Raw genomic sequence first — 22,424 nt, forward strand, 5'->3', positions numbered from 1 at the left:
CCTCTGCTATGTACATCGGCCAAACTGGACAGTCACTACGGAAAAGGATAAATGGACACAAATCAGATATCAGGAATGGCAATATACAAAAACCTGTAGGAGAGCACTTCAACCTCCCTGGCCACACTATAGCAGACCTTAAGGTGGCCATCCTGCAGCAAAAAAACTTCAGGACCAGACTTCAAAGAGAAACTGCTGAGCTTCAGTTCATCTGCAAATTTGACACCATCAGCTCAGGACTAAAAGACTGTGAATGGCTTGCCAATTATAGAATCAGTTTCTCCTCCCTTGGTTTTCACACCTCAACTGCTAGAACAGGGCCTAATCTTTCCTGATTGAACTAACCTTGTCATCTCTAGCATATATATACCTGCCCCTGGAAATTTCCACTACCTGCGTCTGACGAAGTGGGGTATTCACCCACGAAAGCTCACGCTCCAAAACGTCTGTTAGTCTATAAGGTGCCACAGGATTCTCTGCTGCTTTCAAAAGAGGAAAGGTAGACATGTACATTTGTTTTTTGAGCACGATATACACCTCTACCCTGATATAACGCCACCCGATATAACACAAATTCGGATATAACGTGGTAAAGCAGCGTTCCGGGGGGAGGGAGGGCTGCATGCTCCAGTGGATCAAATCAAGTTCGATATAACGCAGTTTCACCTATAACGCTCCTAAGGACAGCGTTATATCGAGGTAGGGGTGTACCTGAATACAGGCCTAGAAGCAGGAATTGCTGGGTGAAATTTTATGGCCTGTGTCATGCAAGTAGTCAGACTCAATAATAATAATGGTCCTCTTTTGCCTTTAAAAATCTATGAATGTTTAGCCCCATGTTAAAGTCACTCTTTAAAACATGATTGATATGCATCAATCATAATAATGATTCATTGACAAAACAGCAGAATCATTTCTGATGAAGATGCTCACTTAATATTTTTTCCAATACTCAAAATAGTTCAAAATAACCAAACCTGACTACAGGGCAAATCTGGTTCAATCACAGGCTCTGTCAACATTTGGTAATCAATATCTAATATCTCTATCATAAAGTACTGTATATTGGTTCAGACAAAAAAATTACTTACTAATATGTATTTTCAGGGTACAAGAACACTGTAGTATTTAAATAATTGTTTTTGACTTGTGTTTCTAAAGGTAATAGACATTTGAAATATGAAAAGTCACAGTTAAGGTAACCAAATAATATTAGTTGTGCCCCAGAGCAACACCCCCTCCCACCTTTCACTTTTTGTTTTTTTAATATCTATTTTATAAAGATACATTTCTTTTTGATCAAGGCCTTATTCTAAGGGCTTTAGAGGTCCACATCCTAGACCACACACATCTCACATGTGGAGAAAATACTGTAGTTTGACTGCTTTTCAGGCCACATTCACTCTGATACCAAGTGTTACTTTCCAATGTGCAGACACTAAGGAATTTCAGGCTCTCTTTGTGCTATTCTATTGCTGTTGTTCCCAGGAGTGGCTCAGCTTTATGAAGATGCAAATTCACCTGTATCTACATGCTCACCAGCATGAAACCATGTATATAACAACAGGTACCATAAGACTGAGCAATCTGGCCTGACTGCGAGTTCTGTCCAACATCACCCCTCTAAACATTAAAGAACAAATTCTGCAAGGCTACTTGTCACCTAAGGTGAAAAAGACATGCCACATATACTCTGTTTAAAAATGTGTTTCAGCTGAGCCATTGTCTTAGCTCAAGGCACCCCATTTGGACAATTTCCCTAAGGAACCCAACATCACTGCCATTGGCAATCAATTCAAACAAAACTAATGCCTATCATGACAGATCCAACAGTCCAGATCCCTAATTTTGTTATCAGATGCCATCTTTGCGTAAAACTCAGTAGCTTCAGATGTGGAACGATCGGATGTACTATAAATGAAAATAAGTGAGGTTTTTGTGACTCCTTCCTTTGTAACTATGGCCAATTAGAAGATGCAGCCCAAAATGCTTGTACAATGCTTCTGCCTCAGCTAGTCAATGGTTAACATACTTAAACTAACATACTTAATTTGAATGTCTAGGTAGATAGTATACATAGTGTGATTGCAATTTACTTAGTCATGTGACATCCTCTTAAAAGGCAGTCTAAGCCTGACAGGATACTTTGACTTTACTAATCTTGCCAAAGATGCCTTTCCCAAGGTCAAAACAAATCCAGTTTGCAACCCATTGCAGTATATTCAGACTAACCCTTATTAAGTTTTTAGAACAAGTTGCTTTTGATATAAGACGTGACAAAAAAAAGAATTTTACATGAATTAAAAACAAAACAAAACCAAACCATAATTAACAACTGTGGCACCTTATAGACTAACAGACATTTTGGAGCGTGAGCTTTCGTGGGTGAATACCCACTTCGTCGGATGCATCTATGCCACAGGCCATAGACGCAGATTTAAAGTGGAAATGGTCTTTTGAGGAGTTTTGAAGAGTAGGGGGGTGAATTAGAGTTTGTAACGGAAAATAAACCTCAACTCTACAAATCTACTGTATGTTCACAGTTACTTACACACACACACACACAAACTACAATAAAAGAATATTAAGGATGCAAAGTGAAGCACTCAAAAGTTATGAAATGTCAGAATGATGTTGCCTGGGCAACCTCAATTTGCCTCATTGTGCCTGTAAATTCATAGAATCACAGAAACACAGGAGGGGAAGGGACCCAGATAGGTCATCTAGTCCACTCCATTGCACTGAGGCAGGACCAAGTATTATCTAGACAATTTCTGACAGGTATGTGTCTAACCTGTTTTCAAAAACCTCCAATGACAGAGATTTCTCAGCTTCCTTAGATAATTTGTTTCAGTGCTATCCCTACAGTAAGAACATTTTTCCTAATGTCTAACCTGAATCTTCCTTGCTGCAATTTAAGCCCATTACTTCTTGTCCTGTCCTCAGTGGGTAAGAAGAACAATTTACCTATCTCTTCTTTAACAACCATTTATGTATCAAAGACTATTATGTATACTCTCAGTCTTCTCTTCTACAGACTAAACAGCCCCATTTTTTTTTCAATCTTTCCTCCTAGACCTTTAATCACTCTTCTTACTCTTCCCTGGACTTTCTCCAAACTGTCCACATCTTTCCTGAAGTATTGGACACAATACTCCAGTTGAGGCCTTATCACTGCTGAGCAGAGTGGAAGAATTACTTCTCGTGTCTTGCTTACAACCCTCCTGCTAATACATCTGAGAACTACGTTTGTTTTTTTTTTGCAACAATATTACGTTAATGACTCATATTTAATTTGTGATCCACTATAACCCCCAAATCCTTTTCTGCAGCATTCCTTTGTAGGCAGTCATTTAGCATGCTATGTGTGCACAACTGATTATTCCTCCCAAAGTGTAGTACTTTGCATTTGTCCTTATTGAATTTCATCCTATTTACCACATGCATCCGACAAAGTGAGTATTCACCCAGGAAAGCTCATGCTCCGAAACGTCTGTTAGTTTATAAGGTGCCACATGACTCTTTGCTGCTTTTACCGATCCAGACTAACACGGCTACCCCTCTGATCCTATTTACCATATATACTCATTCATAAGCCGAATTTTTTTAAGTAAAAAAGGGAAGCACGAGAGAAAGGGGGTCGGCTTATGAATGGATATAGAGAGGGAGAGGTGGGACACAGCCCTTACCCCCAACAGAGGGAGCAAGGAGAGGCAGTACAGCCAGCAGAGCCAGAAGGGAAGATGCGGGGCCAGAGTCTCTCCGCTTCTGGCCACGCTGCTCTCCCACCAGCCTCTGAAGCAGCTGCTGCTCTGGGGCTGGCAGGCTGCAGCCGTGCCACTCAGCCCTGCCCCCCAGAGCAGGCTTTGGCCATGCCATCTGGCCCAGCCCGCTGAAACATGCTGCAGCCGCGCTGCCTGGTCTGGCCTGCCGGAGCAGGCTGTGACCATGCTGCCCAGCCTGCTGGAGCAGCTCCAGATAGGTCAGAGACATCCTCCCCTGGCCCTCCCTAGATAAGGTGGGAAGGGATGGTATGGGGAGAGTGTGGGGGTCCGAGACGAGGGGTGGGATCTTGTGGGGGGTGGTAACAGGGGTTACTCTCCTGACTCCCAGCTTCTCCTTCTCTCCCCCCGCCAAATTTCCCCACTAGTTGCTGTCCCAGCCCGTCAGGGTAAGCAGCTGGAGTGCCAGGACACTTTGTTAACTTAGGTTTACCTCAGTGCCTGTGGACACTCGAGGTAAACAAATCATCTCAGCCTCACAGTGACTTATCCTGATGGCCTGGGAGCCAAAGTCTGCTGACCCCTGAATTATAGGTTCGGCTTATGAACGGGTTATAAAGATTTTCCATTTTTACTTATCCATCTTGGAGGAGGGGGAATTGGCTTACAAACAAACCGGCTTATGATCGAGTATATACGGTAATTAAAATCATTTCTCCAGTTTGTCAAGACTACTCTGAATTCTAATCCTGTCCTCCAAAGCGCTTGCAACTCTGCACAGCTTGTTATTGTCCGCAAACTTTATAAGTATATTCTCTATGCCATTGTCTAAATCATGTTATGAAGATACTGAATAGAACTGGATTCAGGACAGATCCCTGGACTGGACTCAGGACTCCACTCGATATATTCTTCCACCTGAATTGTAAATCGTTGATAACTACTCAAAGTACGGTTTTCCAGCCAGTTGTGCACTCATCTCATATTCGGTTCATCTAGGCTATACTTCACTGGTTTATGAGATGGTTATATGAGACAGTATTAAAAACCTTACTAAAGTCAAGATATAATACAGTTTTTAATTACATGATCACATACTATTCCCCTCCACCTCCACGGACACCTGCCTCATTCAGTTCTACCAATGAATCACTGTAGCATAGTGAAGGGGGCTACTGTCTATAAGATCCTTGCCTTATTTCAGGGGTTCTCAAACTGGGGGTCAGGACCACTTAGGGGGTCGTGAGGTTATTACATGGGGGGTTGCAAGCTGTCAGCCTCTACCTCAAACCCTGCTTTGTCCAGCATTTATAATTGTGTTAAATATATAAACAAGTGTTTTTAATGTATAAGGGGGGGGGGTCGCACTCAGAGGCTTGGTATGTGAAAGGGGTCACCAGTAGAAAAGTCTGAGAACCGCTGCCTTATTTGTTGACGAAATGTATGGAATGAGGCAGAAACTGAAAGGCTGGTCAATACAGCTACAGGATGAGGGTAGGATTTAAATATGTACCAGAAACTTAATAGCCAGAGGCTAGTACAAAAGACAGAAAAAAGCTCAACAAGTAAGATCAAGGGACAAAGTATGGCACCATTGCTATAAATCCCTTTGCTGCTAGGAAAGAGGAGGATGCTGGAATTCCTAGCAGTTGCTGTACTCGAACATTTCTTGGGGACTTCACCTTTATTATTCTCAGTTTCTGATTAACAAGTCAGAATCCCCAAGTAGAGATGAGGCTCTCTCTCTTCTCCCCATTCCTAAACAGTCTCCTAGTTGCTAGAATGCATAAGGGTTCCCACTGCTCCAGGCAACAGTTTCTGCAAAGGGAGATTCTCTACTATTCTGTCCTTCTAACAACCCCATGGCTGTTGAGAAAGAGATGTAAGGGATTCTGCAACTTTTCATTCTCCTAATTCATGAACAGCTGCAATGCCTGTCTCTGCTGTTAGTAGATTTCTCAATAGTAACACAGAGAGACAGATATAAATCTGGTCAGTTTTGCGTCTTCTAAGGGAATTCTGAACTATGGTGAAACTGGTCATATTCATCTCAATTTCATTCTGCTTGCCAAAGCTAAGAGGAACAAATGTGGTACTGGAACAATCTGTTCAGAGAATCAGGGATCCAGAACAGAATTAGTTAACATTAAATAAGTTATATTTGCATCCATGAGGGTTAGAAACAATATTTTAAATGAAAGATCAAATTCTGCAAATATTGATGGTTTAGGCCTTGTTCCACTTACTAAGAGAAATGTCCTACTTCCCAACCACAAGTGAGCAAGTAGACTTTTCTAGATCCACGAGAGTGAATGAAGTGGATTATTTTCTGGTTTATATATCATCAGAATTGATAGCTACATTCTAACTGCAGAATCTATTACGGGTGATGAAGCACAAGAAAGAAAGAAATCCCATCTTTGCTTTCAGATCCCAGCCTGTGTATGCAATGCTGGCAGCTTTAAAACAAAACAAAACCAAAACAAAAAAACTTGTAAATGCAGCATATTTGATACAAAAATCAGAGCCAAAGATGGAAATTGCAATAAAGGTTTTTACAGAGATGACTTACAGTTTAGCTAGCAACACTGTCTGAAAATATTTTACTACCTACTACCAAGTAACTTCTAGATAAATATATTCTTCTCTAATCTTTTTTTTTCCAGATTAATTATTTTGTAGTTTTGACAACATTTTGTGCATATTCAGCATCACTATTTTCCTACTAGTTAGTCAGTTTCCCCTGTTTCTGTGAGGCTTTCATGGAGCAACAAAGAAAAAAAACAACCTTTTTAAAAATAGGGAAGTACAATTGCATAAATATAAATATTGGTAGAAAAACTCGAGAGCACCTGTTCGTAACTCATTTTTTAAAAGCAATCAAATTTTACATTAACAGCATCCCTTTTGGAAAAGATATGTTCTCCAACACCTACGCACAATGAATACCTGGAAATTAGTCATGTGAAAACATGAGCAAGGAAGTGGGTAAGGTAATATCTTTTACTGGACTAACTTGTGAAAGATGTGCTTTCAATCTCCACAGAGCTCTTCTTCAACTATGGGAAACCAGCTGTACTTAGTCATGAACTCTTAATTTTGTTTTTGTTCGTATTACTTTGTTACAATTGTTGGCTCTGATTCTGCATACTGTTTTATATGGCAAATCCTGAGCCAGCGCACAGTCCCATTCACTTGAATGGGACTCCACAGGTACATGATCAATGTAGTTGAATATTTATGAATATCTTTAATTTCACTGTAACTGAGGAGAGCCTGGTTAACTCACAAGGAGTTTACATATTGGTGGATAGTCCCCATCACATCATCTTTTGATTCTAGATCTAAAACAGGCATATCATATGTTCAATTCATCTAAACCATAAACACTCCTCAAACTTCTCCTGCTCCCCCTTAAATCCATACAGAATAGGTGGCCTGTTGTCAACTCATTTAAAAAAATATTTAAGGCAGTGTCCAGTAAGCTAACAACTATTTCATGCTCTCACCTACCTTTCACTGAGAGTCAGCTTCCTAATGTCTATACACATAATACTACATTGAATGGCTGTGGTGTGTGCTTCATGCATTTGGCTTTTCTCTGATTGGATTCAGAGATGCAAGAGTAGCTCCTCCTGATGCCAATGAATAGACTGGATTACTGAATACTAAATGTACCAGAAGACAATTTTGAACAGAATCCCTCCTCCTTCCCCCAGCTCTCACTGAAGAACCACTAGCATCCGGCTCCAAGCAGTGCATGGATGAGATCACAAAATAGAGCTCATCCATACAACTGTCATCTGCTTCGCAGTCGAGTCAGCTTCCTCTTCCACACAACGCTTTATATTTGAAAAGCACCATCAGTTTTGTGTTATATTAGTAACCCATTCATTTCCACTCCAACATTTTCTTTCACAAAAGGCAAATTATTTTACCTTTTCCTGATGAACATTTGTAAGAACTCATGTATATCAAATATTAGGAAAGTAAGGGTTTTGTTAACAATTAGAGAGACCTTATCAAAAGCCTCAAGATAGAAAGAAAAAGAGAAAGGAAACAGACAAATAAACGGGGAAATAATGGGTTCTCTCATTTCTCTTTCCCGTACATTAAAGGAAAAGTTGCATTTTCTAATTATGGGGTGGAGAGGCTGCTGGACTCCAACTATGGGGGCGTTTTGAAACGGGGGGAGATTCAAAAATAAAAAGGACTCGATGAAACAACAAAATCCGTCAACGGAGGAGGAGAGATTTAAAAATAAGACGACGTTGGCTATAAACAATAAGCCCACACTGCAGGAGACTGGCCGCCCCAGGTGAGTGAGGACAGGATGGGACGGCTGTGTACGCCGGGGCATCTGAATAGGGAAGTCTCCCTCCCTTCCCCCACCGCGGGACACGTCTGTCCGGCAGGGAGAGGAAGAAAGCGATTTAGCGGCTCCATCTGCATCCAGCGTGGGCCGGCGGCTCGGACTCGCCCGTGGGCAGCGCAGGCTGATGGGCGGGGAGCCGCGGGGAAAGGCGGCGGCCGCCGGGTGGGAAGGGTGCAGAACAGCCAGCAATCCGGGAGGGGACGCGTGGAACAAGCCGCCGGTCCCCGGGTGGACAGCTCGTAGGCTGGGGCACCACCAGCCGCACACCCCCCGTAGGGCAGAGGGGGCGGCGGCCATGGAGGCGCACGGCGGGACGCCGCAGGGACGGACGGTGCAAACCCCCGGCGCCCCAGCTCAGACCAGGGGGGACTGGGACGGGAGCATCATCACTTACCCCCCCGCGAAGGAGACTCGCCGGACAGGGGTGTCCCTAGTGCCGCCGCTCACTGACCCGCCATCTCCTCGTCGCCAGGGGGCAGGACACACCGGCTCCGGCTTTGTCGGTCTCACGCTAGCAACCGCTCTAACGTTATTCCCTGCACATAGCGGCTAACGGCACAGAGCGGGGCGCGGGCACTGCGCAAGCGCCGCCCTAACACATACACACAATGCGCGGGGGGAGGGGCAAACGGAGTCCGAGTCCCGACTCCGAGAACTACTGCGCAGGCGCTCCGGCGATAGAGAACACCCCAACGAACTCTCAATGCGCATGCGCCAAATCGAGACAATGGCGGAGTAAACTCCCATTAGAAGCGGGAGCACATTACACATACGGCAAAGGGCACAACGTGAAGGAGAAAAACATGGATTCCCTCTTGCCCGAGATTACTGCGCGTGCGCTTCACCCAGACACTGCGGGGAAAGAAACAGATGTGCTGAAGGGGAACAGTTGCGCAATGCGCAGGCGCGATCTGACCCCATACAAAGGAGAGCGCCGAATGCAGTGGCTCTCGTCTAGACTCGGGGAGGTTATAGCCCCAGGGGACTACAATTGCCAGGGATTAGAGGATGGCGCGCTGCATGCTGGGAGATGTAGTCTTTGAAAGGACACAACGTGAGTACGTGCCGCGTTACTGGGCGGAGCTCTCAGGATGATTCGCTCAGCTGGGGGCCTAGGAGACCGTTTCCTAGTTGGTTAGCAACAAGCGCCCAAACTGCTTGAGGTCAGGAGGGGAAGTGGGTGCCGCATAGCCGTGTGGGAATTGTAGTTCTGCTAAGAGCCCCGGGCTGTTTGGTGGGACGGGACAGTGAACGATAGGGAACTACAGCTCCCGAGTGCTGTTGGGGGAAGACTCGGGAGCGGGAGGCTTGGGACGGCTCCTCGCTTCCACGCTTCTCCGGGATACAGAGAAGGGTCGCAGAGGCTGGAGCCCGGAGTCTTAGCGGTCGTTGCTTCACGGCGTGAGACGCGGAATCTGCCCCTATGCGGGAGGCCCGGGAGGAGTCCGACCTGGAGCGATATCAGAGAAGCCTTCGAGGTGAGCGGGGTCCCCGAGACAGCTGCCTCCTCGCTGCTCCCCGTTCCAGGGCCGCTCTCTGTGCTGCCACTTATTCCCCTCTGTGCAGCTATGAGCCTGCCCGCACTGCTCCATGCCGCCTACCCCCTTCTCCTGTCCTGGCAGTGACCACTGCCCCGCTGTCTGAGTCGGTGCCTGACGAGGCTCTTTGGTTCCCAGTGCTGGCTGCTCTCCACTACCTACCTGGCTGCTGGCAACATGGACCACTTCTGTGCGTGCTATCTCTTTTTCCTGCCACTGCCCCGCCACTGTGTGCTACAGAGCTTCTTTGCCTGGGGCTGCACCGCCTTCTCTACCTCTCTGCTCACTGTGTCGTCCCAAGTTTGAACTACAGTGGGGTAGAATTACCGGAGCTGATGCCTCTTATGCTGTTTTAACCATCCCAGCCAGTTGAATCAAGTGAACCAGACTGAGAGCTCCACTGTGCCTGGGCCCACTGCTTTCAGATAATTCTACATACTTCCCCACCACTATGGGGCTGAGTCAGTGCCAAACTTCCACTACATCCCCATTACTCTCTATCTCACTGGGGAAGAGGAGGGACAGCTCCAGATCAGCTGCTTCACCCCCATCACCCGTTCTTTAACACTTTGGAAGCTCCAGTAGCACCAACACCCCAGATCAAAACCACTGTTTACTGTAGATTCAGCTGTGCATTCTATCTATCCAGTGCTTGGAGCTTGTGCACACTTACATTTTATAGCACTCTAACTTGCTGGCTCAGGGGAGTGAAAAATCACCCCCCTGAGCACAGCAAGTCTGAGCACTTTAAAGCGCTAGTGTAGACAGACTCCCAGCGCTGGGAGCTAATCCCCTTGTGGAGGTGGATTACCAGGAACATTGGGAGAGCTCTCTCTCAGCGCTCATGCACGATCACATTCACACTTCAAAGCGCTGCCACAGGAGAGTTCCCACAGCAGCGCTTTGAAGTTTCCAGTGTAGACGTAGGGGCTTGGACAACCTGAGTATCTGTACTGTAGAGGAGTGGAGTTTTTGTGCAGTCCAATCTACAATACAGTTAGGGTTGCTTTGGGGGGGAAGTAAAGATTTCAATTTTTTTCCTCCTAAAATGGGAATTTTTGAAATTTGAAAAATTTCAACCAGCTCTAAAGGTAATACATGCTACTGAAATTAAATACTTAATCTGCAGTGTGAAGCTTTCTTGTATACACACAAAGGTTTTACCACTTTAGGTAATTAAAATGATGCACAGTAAGGCCATAAAAGCATTAGCAGATGAATAGCCCATGTAGGTGCACAGAGGCCCATGCAAGTGAGAGGGCAGGGGTATGGTGCTGCTGGAGTGGTGGTGGGGGAGTGTGTGTGTGTCAGCACCTGAAATCCAGCCCAAAGTGGCACCCTCTAGCACTTAGTGCACAGAGTCACAATACCACTGCAATATGGCCCAGCTACCCCCTGTATAGATGGAGGGGCAGCTGGGCCAAATTTCAGGAGCATTGTGACCTCATGTGCCAGATCACAATGCCAGTCCAATTTGGTGTGCACACCAACATTCCCTGACCATGCAGCAGTGACTGCCTCAAACAGCTGGGACTTCAGCCAGCACCTGAATCCTGATCCACCTGTCAAGTCCTTCTGCTGGATCCCATCAGCTCCTCTCTGGGCCTCAGAAAGATCTGAGCCAAGGAACAAGGCCTGGGGTTGAGGGAGGCAGGGGCTCCTGTATGGAAGAAGTGTGGTGGGATCCCACTCTGCTTGTTATGCCTTCCTGCTGGAACCCACAGCAGCTTCTCTCGGTATGGGGGAGAGACAGGAAGTCTCAAATTGGCAGGGAGGAGTAAGGAGAGAGTGTGGAAGCTGTTTGTGGTCCCATGTTAAGGTGCATAGAGCTGGCTGCAGAGAGGCTTGCCCCTGCCCCTAGCAGCATCATCTAGAGTCTCAGGGTGCTGAAATGAACCCCCAGCAGTCTGCACAGTGGGGAGCTGTGGCACAGTGCAGAGAGGGAGAGCCTTTGCTGTGCCTGGGGCAGGGTTGCCTGGTCCATGCATGCCAGGCTGCGAAGGCAACTTCCTCTTGGGGTGCAGGGCTAGATGTGGGAGACAGATAGGGCAGGGTTGGATGTGGGGAACAAAAGGGGGTTGGATTTGGAGACTCTAGTGCATGACTGAACAGTTGAATTGGCATGTTTGATGTGTATACAGTTTTTAATGCATGTAAGGGAGCCCAAAATAACCTTTCAATACAAATTAAGCACAGGGGTGAGGTAGCAGGGCCTAGAGATTTGGGGGCAGGGGGAAGCACAGGGAACCTGTGGGGCAAGAGGTGATTGGTGTGTGTGTGCCAAAATACAAGTTTGCCCACGGCACCGTTTTCCTTAAGGCTGGCCCTGCACACTGCATTGATGTTTATGAACTAGCCAAGTGGTCAATTTGGCCTTGGAGTACCATGGAGAAATACTCCTTTCTGTTTAAATAATAGACAATAGCTCCCATTAGTTGCCCTAATTCAGTTTGCTAACTCTACATGTCAAATGCTATCAATAATATCCTGAGCATTACCAAGATTTATAAAAGCAGCAAAGAGTCCTGTGGCACTTTATAGGCTAACAGACATTTTGGAGCATGAGCTTTCGTGAGTGCATCCACGAAGTAGTATTCACCTGCTCTAATACGTCTATTAGTCTATAAGGTGCCACAGGACTCTTTGCTGCTTTTACAGATCCAGACTAACACGGCTACCCCTCTGATACAAGATTTGTAAGATGGTGTTATGGTGTCTTTCCCAGGACATTGCCCTGTGATGCTTTGCAGGGGTACTCATGGTTGTAAGGCGCCTTTAGTGTGAGAGAGAGTTGTCTGAGCGAGCTTGTTTTAGCTCCCTGAAACCACCAGCTTCTGGCAACATAAGCACTACTTTCCAGGCTTCCATAGACTTTACTGTCTCTGTGCAGGTTAGTGATAGAATACTAAGGACTCGAGGGTTGGTGCATACGTATGTAGTGTCCAGACCTTATCGACTGAACACTCATAGGCCTACTGTTTCCAAAGGAACAGTACACTGCAGCTTGCTAACTGTATTTTGGAACATTGTTCTTTTGAACACACAACACTTAGCTAGATTTATAATGAAAACAAGAATAAGTTTATTATCAAGGAACAAAGATTCAAGTGATAATGAGTAAGAATATTGGAAACACAGTTACATATTAAATAAAATCATATGTTTCTAGAGACTTAATTTAACTCACAATTTATTCTCCTGTCTAAAGAAGCTTTCCTCACCCAATTTTTTTTCCCCCAGCATCTTCAACCAAGCCTGGTTGGGATCCCCCTTCCATGAAACAAACTCACTGTCCATTTACTTCTTAGGGCCAGCCCGTCCTCTTCCCTCTCCTCCCCAAACAAATGTTTGAAGTACATCCTAACAGTATGTCTGCACTACGGGATTATTCCGATTGTACATAAACTGGTTTTGTAAAACAGATTGTGTAAAGTTGAGTGCACGTGGCCACACTAAGCACATTAATTTGGTGGTGTGCGTCCATGGTCTGAGGCTAGCGTCGATTTCTGGAGCGTTGCACTGTGGGTAGCTATCCCATAGTTCCTGCAGTCTCCCCTGCCCACGGGAATTCTGGGTTGAGACCTCAATGTATGATGGTGCAACAACAGTGTCGCGGGTGATTCTGGATAAATGTCGTCACTCATTCCTTCCTCTGTGAAAGCAATGGCAGACAGTCATTTTGCACCCTTTTCCCTGGATTGCCCTGGCAAATGCCATAGCATGGCAACCATGGAGCCCGTTCAGCTTTTTTTTTTTTTTTTGTTTTTTTTTTTTAACTGTCACCCGTCATGCTACCTGGTGTTTGCCAACAGACCACGTAATGCCAGCACTCACACACAAGCGTTCAATTTTGCCTTTGCAAGATAGCAGAGATGTTATCAGTTTGTTCTGTACCGTCTCTGCTGTTCATGGTGCCTGCTGGGTCGCCGGGAAGTGCAAAGCAGAAATGGGAATGACTCCCTGAGTCAATCTCTCTTTAATGGTATCTAAAAATTCAGTCTGCTAGAGGATGGGCATAGTGTACTAGAGAACAATGACAGAGAACACAGCTGCTCCTGTCAGATCCGCAGCAATGATGAGCTAGCATGCATTCACGCGGGGGGTGCCCTGCAACAACCTCACCCATTGCTTCCTGCTCCCCCAACTCCTGGCAACCATTGCAGTTCCCCTCATTTGTGTGCATGAAGTAATAAACATGCAGGAATTAAGAAACATTGACCTTGTTAGCGCAGATAAAGAGCAGGGGAGCAGCCGCCAGCTTATGTCGTCCAGCCGGACATAAAGGGTGGGGGAAGAGGAGCCCGAGCAGGCCATTGCCTATGGATAGTCCAGGCAGTACAGAATTTTTCTTTACACATGAAAGGGAAGGGCTGATGTAGCTCAGCCCCAGTGCTATGACGAAGACATTACCAGCCGTTCGGTACCATCTACTGAGAATGGAGGGAGTTCAGTCCTATTTTACCCAGGCGCCCAGTCGAACCTCCCCTGAGACCAGTCGGAGCCTTCACGGTCGGATGAAATGGACGGTTATGATCCTTACTGCACTGTACTGTGTGGCCACCGAGGAAGGAAGGAGATGAGAATGCGCTGTCATTGCCCCAGCCCATGTCCTAACCGAGCAGCGTGCAGTAGACATACGGTGACTATGAAAAAAGTCAAGACTTATTTTTTTCCCTTTTCTTTCACGGGGGGGAGGGGGAGTCCATTGACGAGCTATATCCTGAACCACCCGGTGAACATGTGTTGACCCACAGGCATTGGGAGCTTCAGCCAAGATGCAAATCTTTCGGGACTGCTGGGGACTGTGGGATAGCTGGAGTCCTCAGACCACCTCCTCCCCCGCCATGAGCATCCATTTGAATCTTTGGCTTTCCGGTAATCTAGTCACCGCCACAAATCGTGCTATGGACTCTGTATCATAGCCTGGAGATTTTTTCAAATGCTTTGGCGTTCGTCTTCTGTAACAGAGCTCTGCTAACAGATTTATCTCCCCATACAGCGGTCAGATCCAGTATCTCCCGTACGGTCCTTGCTGGAGCTCTTTTTGGATTTGGGACTGCATGGCCACCTTGCTGATCAGAGCTCCACGCTGGGCAAACAGGAAATAAAATTCCAAAGTTGCGGGGCTTTTCCTGTCTACCTGGCCACTGCATCCGACTTCAGATTGCTCTCCAGAGTGGTCACAATGGTGCACTATGGGATACTGCCCGGAGGCCAATACTGTCGATTTGCGGCCACACTAACCCTAATCCGATATGGTAATACCGGTTTCAGCGCTACTCCTCTCGTCGGGGAGGAGTACGGAAACCGATTTAAAGAGCCCTTTATATTGATATAAAGGGCCTTGTTGTGTGGACGGGTGCAGCGTTAAATCGGTTTAATGCTGCTAAAATCAGTTTAAACGTGTAGTGTAGACCAGGCCTAAGATAGGGTTGCCCCCACCCTTCTGATTACCTCTTCCTGTTAGTTTCCTTCTGAAGTCCCTGCCAGCTCTTCATTAGCATTTGATTTAGAATGCTAATTGTTGCCCATTGTGAACCAGAGATTATTCAATTTATATATAAACAGATAAATGTTTCTTGTCTGAAAGAAAACCTGCTTTTCGTCTATGCTTGTGACGTGTCCATAGATGTAGACCTCAAGAACATAATTTTCAGTGTGTGTATATATAAACTTCTTACATACCATCTCTACGTGCATTTCCCAGTGATACTGATCATCAGTGTGACATAAGCTTTTTTGGGAGACCTCCCATGACACCCTTTGGTAAACTGGCATGTAAATACAAGACCCAGAGGGTTCCTGTAATCCAAGGGTGGCCAACCTGAGCCTGAGAAGGTGCCAGAATTTACCAATGTATGTTGCCAAAGAGCCACAGTAATACATCAGCAGCCCCCCGTCGGCTCCCTCCTCCCTGCCTCGCTCCCAGTGCCTCCCACCCACCAACAGCCCACCCTCTGATCTGCTCCTCCGCCTCCCTCCTGATCAGCTGTTTTGTGGCATGCAGGAGGCTCTGGGGAGGAGGGGAGGAGTGAGGGCACAGCAGGCTCAGGGGAGGGGGCAGAAAGGGGTGGAGTGGGGACAGGTCCTGTGGCAGAGCCTGGGGTTGAGCAATGAACACCCCCCCCCAGCACATTGGAAAGTTGGCATCTGTAGCTCCAGCCCCCGAGTCAGTGCCTATAGAAGGAGCCACAGATTAACTTCTAAAGAGCTGCATGCGGCTCCGGAGTCACAGTTTGGCTACCCCTGCTGTAATCCTTATGCGCTCTGCAAGTTGGCATCAAGAAGGCTATGTGCTTAGTATGCACCAAGCCACTGCCATGTGTACAAAATGATGCAAATTGAAAGAGGCACACCTGTCCTACATGCACGCTATTAGTCTGGTTTATGTACTATGAGTTAAATAATAAACTGGATTGATTTGCTGGGCTACAGTTCTTCAGCCCCTCTCCTGTGTAGACCGGCCCTAAGGCCTGGTCTACACTGGGGGAGGATCGACCTAAGATACACAACTTCAGCTGCAAGAATAGCATAGCTGTAGTCAACATATCTTAGGTTGACTTACCTCGCGTCCTCACAGCGTGGGGTCAACTGCCACCGCTCCCCCGTCGACTCTGCTTCTGCCTCTCACCCCGGTGGCGTACAGGAGTTGATGGTAGAGCGATCGGGGATTGATTGATTGCATTTACACCAGATGCGATAGATGGATCAGTACCCGCCGATCTGGCGGGTAGTGTAGTCGTACCCTAGAGTGCCTTTGGGCTCATCCAAGCTGCATAAAGGCACTCTTAGTGTGGAATAAGTTTGTCCACGCTGGGCGTTAGTGCTGAATAGCTGTTGTGCTTTATATTCAAACCCTAGCTTAGGGCTTGTCTACACTGGAAAGTTGCAGCGCTGGTGGTGGGTTTACAGCGCTGCAACTTACTCACCGTCCATACTTGCAAGGCACATACAGCACTGCATCTCCCTGGCTACAGCGCTGGCTGCATTCCTGCTCTGCCTGGGGTATAAGGATTGCAGCGCTGGTGATGCAGCGCTGCTCTGCAAGTGTGGCCACCAAAAGCGCTGTAATTGGCCTCCGAGATATTCTGAGGTATCCCAGAATGCCTGTTCAGCCACTCTGCTGTTTTGTTGTGAACTCCGGGCTCTCGGAGCTGCTTATCTAAAAAACAAACACAGCTCGTTCACTCGAGCAGAAGCAGGCAGGGGGATTCATTTGGAACGTTCACTGTCTGCTTGAGGAGAGAAGCAACACGGTAAGGGGGGGAGGGAGTCCGTTTTGGAGCAGCTGCTTATCTGGTCTGAAGGCCATTTGCATTTAGTGAATAAGAGAGGGGTGAGGGAAGGGGTCGAAACGTTTAAAATGATTGAAGGTTGGTGCTGTGTTGTCATAAACAGATAGCTAAGGGTTAATGTTTCTTTTACCTGTAAAGGGTTAACAAAGGGAACCACACACCTGACCAGAGGACCAATCAGGAAACCGTATTTTTCAAAGCTCAGAGGGAGGGAATTTTTGGGTTGTGTCTTTTGTCTGTGTCTCTGCTACAGTGCCTCTCGCTTGAGAGAGGATCTCTCTACCTTCAGATTTTCTAATCCTTGTTTCCAAGTGTAAGTACAATAGGATAGAACGAGCAATAGGTTTTTATATTGTGTTTGTATTACATTCGTGTAGTTCTGCTGGAATGTTATAATTGTATTTCTTTTGGATAAGGTGTTTATTTCATTTTTTCTTCACGGCCAAATACCCTGTAATGTTGTCAACTTGTACAGAGCACGATTTTTTGTCTTTTTCTTTCTTTTATGATAAAGCTTTCTTTTTAAGACCTGTTGGATTTTTTCCTAGTTAAACTCCGCCACGGGAATGGTGGGGAGAATAGGCAACAGTGGGGAGGGAAATCTCTTTGTTCAGAGTTGCAAAGCTTACCTTTGCAGGGCTCTGATGAGTTTGAAAGAAACTGGGATCTCCGTTTTGCATTTCAAGGACTTGAAACAGGGATGATTCTCAGCCCATCGAGGGAGGGAACACCTGGGAGGAAATTGAAGCAGACAAGGGGAGGTGTGATTCCCTTTTGTAGACTCAGGGCATCTGAGTCTTGGGGTCCCCCAGGGAAGGTTTTGGGGAGACCAGAGTGTGCCAGACACTGGAATCTGGCTGGTGGCAGCGCTATCAGATCTAAGCTGGTAATTAAGCTTGGAGGTTTTCATGCAGGCACCCACATTTTGGATGCTAAGGTTCAGAATTGGAACTTATGCTTATAACATGTGTATCTTCCAGTCCTTAGAACTTGCAAGGCAGGGAGCTGACACAGTGTCAGCTCCAAAAATCCACTCTCTCTGTCTCCCCCCGCTCCCTGTCACACTCCATCCCACCCCCCTTTTTTGAAAAGCACATTGCAGCCACTTGAACGCTGGGATAGCTGCCCATAATGCACCACTCCCAACAGCACTGCAAATGCTGCAAATGTGGCCACACTGCAGTGGTGGTAGCTGTCAGAGTGGCCATGCTGCAGCACTTTCCCTACACAGCTATAGGGAGACAGCTGTAACTCCCAGTGCTGTACAGCTGTAAGTGTAGCCATGGCCTTATTCTGCACTAACTTCCTTGTGTGGACGAGCCCTTAGACTAGTAATGCCTTCTCACAAAACCGATATTTAAGAGTAAGCATGTCCCTTCCAAACCCTCCAGCTGACATTTGTCATACATGTGACCTGTCCCTCCTCTCCTCTTTAGCCTTGTCTTGCTATTATCAAGTCCTTGTGCTGCACACTGGTTTACCTTTGGCTATTATGCCTGGCTGCATCTTTGACAAGGTTTTCAAAGTTTGGATGAGCCTCCCTTTGTTTACATGGATTGCTTTTGCTAGCTTGCCTAAAAACATTACTGAAATCAACTATTTGGGAAGTAGTTGAAGCATGTTATACGTGTTCTTATTTGGTGTTTTGGCTCAGAAGATTAGTACCAGTACATTATATCATATATTTTCACCTTCTATTAAGTGTTTTTATTCTATTTTCTTTTTGAATAATTAAACTTTTACTTTTCTCAGTCTTTTGATCTGGTGCTAAATAGTAGTTTCATGTAAAACTCACCCAGCAGATATGGCAATTCAAACAATATGATAGTCAATTCGAACAGTTTGGTTATCAGAAGTTGAGAGCATGAGCTCAGTTAACTTCAGTTGAACAATTAAGCAGTCTATTTTGTTTTTTGAGGTGTGAGAAGTAAAAAAGGTTATCTAGGAAACCTAAAAGTCCTTTCCAAGGTGCTGCTCAAGAAAATAATTCGAAAAAAAACTTTTTTTTTTAGGTTACATCTTGAAATTATAAAGAGTTAGCTTTTTGAAATAAATTTCTGAAGTTCTAATACAGACAGGATGTAGGTAATCATTATTCTTATGAAGCTGCATACCTCACATTACCAATGATAAATAGGCAATCAGAAATTCAAAGTCCTAACTCAGTTGAATTGGTATTTTTGGTCTTACTCTCTTACTTTTGTAATGGATTTAGATGTACTGTTTGTCTGTCTGAAACAGTATTCCAGAAGTACGTTATGCACCATTTTGGCTGTCTGCGTGTGGCTCGAGTGAAGTCTGTATATTTTTGCTCAGTAAATCTTTCTTGAGCTGTCAGTTGTCGTTGGGTGTGGGGTTTTTTGTTTTTGTTTTTTTCCCCTTGTTTTCAGTGAACGGGTTTAGATGGAAAAAGAGAATTTGTTTCCTTTATAGGCCAGTTATTTGTTGCACATGACTCACTTCCCTATGCTCCTGATTCTGCTGTGATTATGGTTCCAGTGCCCCCAACCTTCTAACAGACTTTTTTCCTATTAGGACTCATGTGACATCTGTGTATGTAAAGTGGGGCCATCCTTTTTATTTATAGCCAATAACTGCCAGCAATTTTCCTGTAAAAGCTATTCAATTTAGGCGTTTGACCTCAGTTGCTTTCATAGTAATATATACCCATTTAGTATGAATGTGGTTCTTATTTTCCCTCAAATTATGTTGCTTAGCAACTGTTTCCTCTTAAATTATCACTTCCTCTGTCATTGTACTATTATCTTAAACTGGTTTGTGTGTCTTTTTGGATAACTCATCCTTTAACTTTGTCTTTATTGTGGTGAGTGATTCTAGTCCTCAAAGAACTCTTGTGGTATATCTGAGTTGATGAATGTGGTGGCTTCAGAGCCTCATTATAGAAGAGGGCCTTGCAGATTCTTGTACAAGAATCTGAAAAAAAAATTCTCTTGTTTAGGCATTGCAAACATTGCTCAATACTTTCTCTCCTTTTTCACTTCAACAGCAAATTGTTATTCCAGTAATTTTTTGTCAAAGTTATCACCATCACCCTTGAATTATAGTAAGCTCTTCAGCATCATATTTTGCTTTGCAGGTTGCTGACTCCAATCTTTAACTTTCTTTTTTTTATTAACAAGTTAAGTACACCAGTAAAATAGCTCTACAGCACCAAATATTTTATTGTTTACACTGATGCAATAAAATTCAAATATTAAAAGGTGCCCAAGAATAACCGTTTTTATTAGGTTTACTCCAAATATCAAAACTATAATCAATGTAGTATTCTGGAAAAGGACACCTTAATACATTTTTTTTTTTTTTTTAAAAGAATGGGAGACTTCAGTGTGTTCTGCACTGGCACTCACTAGGAAAAAATTGCAAGGATAATAAAGCTTCACATCTCAGGGCATAAATTGATCTTTAGCTGGTATGTGGGAGACTTTTTCTCTTATGCTGTTTAAATTTAAACTTCTTGGGGCTGGGCCCTCTCGATCTTATCTGTCTAAAGCTCTATGCATAGCTATGAAAATAATTTTTTTTAATAAGTCCAATATTGCATCTTTGGGTGCATTATGGTGCAGGGAAAGTGTGTATTCACATGTTCATACGGTGCCCTGCACAATGTGATTTTTAATTAGAATTTCTGGGTGTGACTCATTTAAATACTAAATAACATAAACTTTTCTCTGAGACATCCAGTGTTGGCTGCTGTCTGCAGTAAGATACTGGAATAGATGCACCATTTGTTTATCCCATATAGCAGTTGGTCTGCAACTGTCATATTTGATCGATGGATAATGGCAGTGTTCTTAAGATGCAGTTACATATTTTCTTGTAATGTGCATTGTCAGGTCTGGTAGCCTCTCTGCCATTTTCAGTCATTGTGAGAGCTCCTATAAACATTGACAATCAAAAAGTTTTAATCTGGTTAGGTTATTTTTTTGAAGGTCTTAATCCAGTTTACTGTTGTACTGTAAGAATCGGTTAGGTGGGAGTCTGATCTAACTGGACCGTTTAATTTGTCTTTCTGCTAGCAGCGTCATCCCGTATCTTCAGCATCATCTATTAGAAAATGATGTATCAACATAATCTTATGCAACAGAAACATATGTTCTGATTGTTTGTTTGTATTGTTTATAATATAAGAACAGAAGAATAAAGGACACTCAAATTTTATACATGGAAAATTACAGTACTGCATACAAGCAATTTTAAAACATCATTCAGGAGATTTTTACTGAGGGCTAGATTCTGTAAGCCTTAATTAGAGGAGTAGTCTGACTGATGTCTCATACAGTTAGTCCCACTGACATGACAAACAGGATGAATAAAATTTTGTAGGATTAGGCACAAAACTAATATTTGGCAGTTTTGTATTGTAATTCAAGATTACATTAAATAGTAGCTCAAATGCCTAATTTGCCCTCCACAGAAGTTTTCTGTTTTGTCAGATTTAAAAAATGATTCTACTTTGGCAGAAGCAGTGGAAATATATCTAATCCTACTCCATAACATGTATCCTGTGACCCTAATGTCTTGAATTAGCTCCTCATCTCCGTGTTATCTAATTATACCCTTTTAGGGTTCCAATTGGAGTCATTTAGTCTAGCCCCTAATTCTCAGTTTGCCAGGCCTTCAAGCATTTCATGTATGGAAACAGTCACTATAACTTGGAACTCATCAAGTGTTTAAGAAACTCTGGCATGGAAATGTCTGTTGCAGCACTATTGTTTCTAAAGCCTGCATTACTCCAGAGCCCTAGAAAATGGGGTATGCCAGTCCTCCCACCCAGCCCCTAGGTAGCAGAAAAGACTAGCCTGAAAAATGTGGACAGCCATTTGTATTGTTGTGCAGAGCCTTCGCTTCCATTAAATAAATGAAGAGAAAACAAAAAAAACTCTCTAGTTGTTATGGTTGTGAGGAAAACTTTCAAAATGTGAAGTGAGTGTAACTGATAGATGCTTGTAGAGAGCTTGAAACAATAGCTCTGAGGTGTGACCTGTCTTTCATTTCACTGGGTGCCAATGCTAGATGTTTCCTGCCCGATAGATCTTAAAATCCGAGTCGGCCATACACGATACAGCAGACAGACTGAATCACCCCAAAACCAATGGTAAATTTAGAGAAAGCAGATGAACAGATGTGAACTTACATTACTGAAAGTGGAAGCAATTTCTGGAGTTGTTAACTGTGTTAGCCATTCATGAAATGTCTGAAAGACGATTGCGGAGGGTTCTAACTACCGATCTCGCATCACTGTTTTAATTTGGCATAATGTGTGAGAAAATTGTTAAGAAATACTTTCGTTCATTCCTGCCAAAGTATCAGTGACTTGATGGGGCAGAGCGCTAAATGAGAATACAGGCTTCTTGAAGGCTGTATCACTTTCTTAGACTATTTGCGTAATAGGCACTGTGCAAACTCATGGTAAGAGACTGTCCGTGTCCAAAGATCTTACAATCTAAATAGACGACAAGGCAGACAAATTGAA

The 22,424-nt window shown here is 44.6% G+C and overlaps 2 protein-coding genes across 17 annotated transcripts in view; one reads left to right on the forward strand and one right to left on the reverse strand.

Annotated features, from left to right (window-relative positions):
* The window catches only part of CEP170 (centrosomal protein 170), a 220,860-nt gene extending 212,190 nt beyond the window's left edge, over nt 1-8,670 (reverse strand). For 6 of the 8 annotated variants that reach the window (XM_075064198.1, XM_075064194.1, XM_075064196.1 and 3 more), the window contains exon 1: nt 8,492-8,670. The gene's annotated coding sequence lies outside the window, so the exon portion shown is untranslated. The remainder of the gene's footprint in view (nt 1-8,491) is intronic. The other 2 variants (XM_075064197.1, XM_075064193.1) reach the window with 1 other exon arrangement.
* A 351-nt stretch (nt 8,671-9,021) lies between these two features.
* SDCCAG8 (SHH signaling and ciliogenesis regulator SDCCAG8) overlaps nt 9,022-22,424 on the forward strand; it is a 160,173-nt gene continuing 146,770 nt past the window's right edge. For 3 of the 9 annotated variants that reach the window (XM_032801095.2, XM_075064200.1, XM_032801099.2), the window contains exon 1: nt 9,254-9,575. In XM_032801095.2, the coding sequence (XP_032656986.1) occupies nt 9,521-9,575 (55 nt within the window). In that variant the 5' untranslated portion in view covers nt 9,254-9,520. Of the gene's footprint in view, nt 9,152-9,252; nt 9,576-22,424 lie in introns of those variants that run through there. The other 6 variants (XM_032801089.2, XM_032801088.2, XM_032801097.2 and 3 more) reach the window with 4 other exon arrangements.

Source organism: Chelonoidis abingdonii, chromosome 3, assembly GCF_003597395.2.
Source record: "Chelonoidis abingdonii isolate Lonesome George chromosome 3, CheloAbing_2.0, whole genome shotgun sequence".
NCBI lineage: Eukaryota > Metazoa > Chordata > Testudines > Testudinidae > Chelonoidis > Chelonoidis abingdonii.